The sequence below is a fragment of the Sturnira hondurensis genome, unplaced genomic scaffold, assembly GCF_014824575.4.
Source record: "Sturnira hondurensis isolate 20B ecotype Veracruz unplaced genomic scaffold, ASM1482457v3 Scaffold0004257, whole genome shotgun sequence".
Taxonomy (NCBI): Eukaryota; Metazoa; Chordata; class Mammalia; order Chiroptera; family Phyllostomidae; genus Sturnira; species Sturnira hondurensis.
The window spans coordinates 1,093,991-1,098,391 of NW_028076888.1; the positions used below are offsets into that span (position 1 = coordinate 1,093,991).

Consider the following 4,401-nt stretch of genomic DNA (forward strand, 5'->3'; position numbering starts at 1 on the left):
CTCCTTTGTCATCTCCATGTCCCCCATGCGCAGTGTAGAACCTGGCACACAGTGCATTCTCAGCAGTTTGTCCAATATTCCTAATAGGAACTCAGACTTGAACAGAATGTTGGGACATCTGGGATGAACGGAGAGAACGAGCATGGCTGAGGAAGGCTCCAGGCCCTTACCCCTCCCACCCGTCCTGCTCAGTGGTCACCACTGTCCACGGGCCCCATGCTGGTTCTCACATACTCACAGCCCCTAGGTCTCCCCAAGGGACTGCCCACACTACCCCCATTCATCACAACAGGAGGCACTTTGCTCCAACCAAGTGGTTTATTTGCACATATAAAACAAGACCCTGGCCATGCGGGAAGGGCACTCCTCCCTGGCCAGAGTGCGGAGGACTAGAAACCTCAGCTCTCCCCAGCCTTACCCTCCCACTCCCCTATTCAGTAAGAACCCTCTCCTGCCCCAGTTAAAACCTACTGTCCTAAAAGAATGGACGGCCCAAGTGATATGCCAGTGAACAGTAAGGGGCTGTTAGGTATGGAGATATCTGGCCTCTGGCCACTCCCATCCTAATAACAGACCACCCCCGGAAAAACTGTCCCCTGGAGGGTGTCCAGGAATGACACCCTGTCCTCCCAGGGGTTGGGTCCCATTCCTGAAACAAGATAAAACCCCAGCACTTAAAAAGTCCTCCGTGCGTTCAGAATTCCAACGCCAGGTAACCCCAACCCTGACCAGACCCTCTCATTGAAATGAATCCACCCATGTCCATCTGAGGAGAGCCAGGTCCTCCTGCAAAACCCAACGGGTCGCAGCCTCTATCTCTCGTCGTACTCCACCTTGGTCATCCACTCAGACTTGTAAGTAGACAGATGAGCCACAATAGACGCTCCCATCCAGACACTGTATTTTCTTGTGGAACCTAACTTCACTATGGCTTTGGGGCCAGAGGGATAGTTTCTGGCCAACTCCTGGGACATGCGGTTGCTGAAGCCAGGGTACATGGTGTTCCCCCCACAGGCTATCACGTGGGAGAGGAGCTCAGGCTGCAGGGAGGCCTCACACACATTGATGGAATCCACGAGAGCCTGAGAGAGGCTGGGTACTTGCAGGTCGAACACCTCGGGGCTGAAGAACATCTCAGGGGCCAGGCGCTGCATGGGGGTCAGGTCCATAGTGGTGCCGTCCGGGAGCTGATACACGTTTTTTAAATCCGAGCCAGCCGGCAGGCTCTGAAGTACGTCCATTGCCTCCCCAAGATTCTGGGGTACATAGCATTGTTTGAACTGAATACTGTCTGCCATTTGCAGCCGAAACACCTGGGGTATACTAGAATCATCCCGAAAGAGGCTCTTTTTGAGGTAGGTGGAGAGATCCTGGCCAGCAAACTCTAGTACCCTACAGCCATTCTGCAAGGGGCGGCCCAGGTAGTAAGGCTGCACTCGGGTCAGGCCGTAGCCAGAATCAACCACCACGCCCGTCAGGAGGCCGGTGGCATACAGAGACATCTCCATCTGGTCAGCCAGGAGCAGGGACGGGACACACAGGGACTCAAACATAATCTGCAAGAAGGGAGAAGATAGACACGCAGGGTATTTTCCTCAGACAGGGGCTCTGATCCCTTTCTGTTTTACCTAACACCCTGCTATGCCCAGCTCTCAAAACTGAGGTTGATAGTGATGTGTGTCCTTAAGGAACTAGCAGGCTGCCTGTAGAACTCTGGGCCCAGGCCGCCCGGCCCCCCCCCACCCCCCCACCCCACCCCACCCCACCCCCGCCCCGAGCTCCACCCCCGCCCGAGGTGATGAGGGTGGGGCTCTAGAGGATTAGAGTTGAATTGCCCTCAGGAGCCTGTTGACTGCTGCCTTTCAGTGGAGTGGAGGGGCAGGAACCACCATCAGGCTGCTGGAAATGGTGCAAAGGATTATGTGAACACTGGGGGAAGAGGCGGGGGCCACGGCCAAGGCCCCGAGGTGCAGCCAACATTATTTCTTCGGAAGAGGGAAGAGGAGATTAGAAAAGAAAGAAGTACAGCATATCCACGACACTGCCTCCTCAAAAGTGGGAAGTTAAAGATAATGCCCTCGCCTCCTGGGAAGTGAAGACTTGTTTGTCGTTCTTTTCATTAAAACTTCAAACACCAAGTCAAAACTGTAGCAAAGTTTTGCTACAGTTGGCAAAGTCCCTCAGCTGATTTTCTCCCCCTGCCCATCGCCCCTTGATCTCTATGGAGCTCTCACGGGGCTCCCCACTTCCCCAGCTCGGGGTGCACCCCTCAAGTTACTGACGCTGCCGATACAGCAAGGCAATCACAGTCCACTGTTTGGTGGCCTGTGGCCGCTTCCTCACCTCTCCAGGCCCCGGAGCCCTATCCTCTCCTCTCCATGGGCGAGAGCTCCCTCCATTCCCATCATCAGAACATCGTCACCGTCCCCCACCAACCATCCACTTTCCAAATAGAAGCCGAAGTCCCCTTTTTCAAAGAGACACTCACATGTGACCCCCCCCTTCCCCATTAACAGCCCTCAGGAGCTTCCCATTCATTGAGAGCAGCCTTTGGGAAGCATTTTTTGTGAAGAGCTAGAGAATCGGGTTGCCTGATGGAGCAAATGAAAATGTAGAACGCCCAGTTAAATTTGAATTTCAGATAGACAACAAATAATGATCTAGTATAAGTATGTCTTGCGTATAATGATCTAGTATAAGTATGTCCCAATACCTGGGACATACTTCATTATATAAAACATTTGTCATTGTTTCTCTGAAATTCCAAGCTAACTAGGCACCCTGTATGTTATCTAGCAAAGCTCCAAAAATAAACATTTTACAGGCTCCACAATCGCCAATGCAACCACTCAACTCTGCTGTTGTAGTAAAAGCAGCTATAGATGATATGCAAATGAGTGGGCATGGCTGTGTTCCAATAAAACTTTATTTATAAAAACAGATGCGGGGCCACGTTTGGTACAGTGGCTATAGTTGGTCAACCCTTGGTTTAAAGTAAAATCCAAGCACTTTCCTCAGCCTACCAAGCCCGCCAGCTCTGGCCCCTGCCACCTTCACCTTCCGGTCTCCCTCTTGCACTGGGACCCAGCTTCCCCAGTGAGTTATCATCCCACTCTGTTTTGTTTCTAGAGGTGACCACCACGTGGAATTCTTTTTTGGGGAATTTATCCACAGTCAGGTCTTCCCCAGAAGGTAAGCAATTTGAGGGCCAGAATCTGATCTGTGAACATGACTGCCTGTCTGGTGTCTCCCAGGAACACCCTCACCAGAGAGTTTGTCCTGCTGTGTCTCTACCTGTGGCAAGGAGCCTGTGTGAGTCCCAGTGCCCAGGGCCAGGCACCAGGAGGTACTCAGGAAACATTCTTGGGGCAAATGATTAAGAAAGAAGCCTGACATCCTGACGGCCAATCATGTCCAAACACAAAGAGCCAGCTGTTTCCCGGTCCTTGGTCGTGGCAGCCCCAAGAAGGACTTACCTCCAGGGTCTTCCTTCGGTCTGCAGGCCTCCTTAGGGGGCATTCAGTGAACATTACAGGGGAGACCTCATGTCCCTTTCTGTGTGTCTCCATGACAAAGGACCACATGTGCTCCACACCCTCCCAGTTGAGGACACGGCCACGCTGGATGGGGTAGCTAAAGGTGTCAGGATGGAAAATGTCAATGCCGAGACCCAGGACTCGCTGGGCGGAGCTGGGACCAGGGTTCTCCTTGCATGGCTTGTAGTTCACGATGCTTGGGAAGATCAGATGGGGCTCATTCCAGCCACAGAAGCCAGCCTTCATATAGCCAGACCCGTGGTCGATAACGATGGTCCTTGCGGCCATGGCAGAGGCAGGGGAATAAGCGGGAAGTGTCTTCTGAACTCGGCTTCTCAAGGGTGGTTTGGCCACCTGTGGAAAGAAAGGGTTGGGGTTCTCTGTGAACCCATTCCATGCCACTGCAGGATGCATCCCACTCTCCACCCCACGTCAAACCTCAGGATCCCCCAAAGCCTGCCTGTTCCCCCTTCCAAGCCTTTGCACAAGCTGTCATTGCGCCTGGAATGGTCTTCCCATTCCAAACTCCCAATCGTCCTACAAGGGCCACCTAACCAGCCCATCTGAGAACCCTCACCTGGGACACCAGGTAGGCACTTTTGCTCTACAACAGCAGGGGACAGGCCCTGTTGCTCTTTGTAGGTTTGGCAAAAAGTTTTGTCTCCCAAGTGGTGGCCGGAGGACACGTGGACACTATCGACCAGCCCCAGGGGCCACCAGTAATGCAACAGTGATGACAGTCAACGGCAATAGTGTAGTAGCAACAGCAGCATGAGCAGAGACAATGGCAATGATGACAGCAGGGACAGCTGTGGCTACCATTTCTGAAGTCCATGCTCTCCCTCTAGTACGGGGAGGAACATTT

At 53.0% G+C, this 4,401-nt stretch overlaps 1 protein-coding gene across 1 annotated transcript; it reads right to left on the reverse strand.

Annotated features, from left to right (window-relative positions):
- Positions 1 to 812: 812 nt before the first annotated feature.
- ACTL8 (actin like 8) lies at positions 813 to 3,824 on the reverse strand. Its single transcript, XM_037045048.1, has 2 exons — positions 3,477 to 3,824; positions 813 to 1,556 (listed from the first exon to the last, which is right to left on the reverse strand). The coding sequence occupies exons 1-2, from the start codon at positions 3,822 to 3,824 to the stop codon at positions 813 to 815; spliced, it is 1,092 nt and encodes a 363-aa protein (XP_036900943.1).
- Positions 3,825 to 4,401: the final 577 nt, after the last annotated feature.

Coding starts and splice junctions, on each gene's coding strand:
- ACTL8 (XM_037045048.1), bottom strand. CDS start 3,824: ATGGCCGCAAGGACCATCGTTATCGACCACGGGTCTGGCTATATGAAG. Junction 1,557..3,476: donor ACCGAAGGAAGACCCTGGAG/GTAAGTCCTTCT, acceptor CCCTTCTTGCAG/ATTATGTTTGAGTCCCTGTG.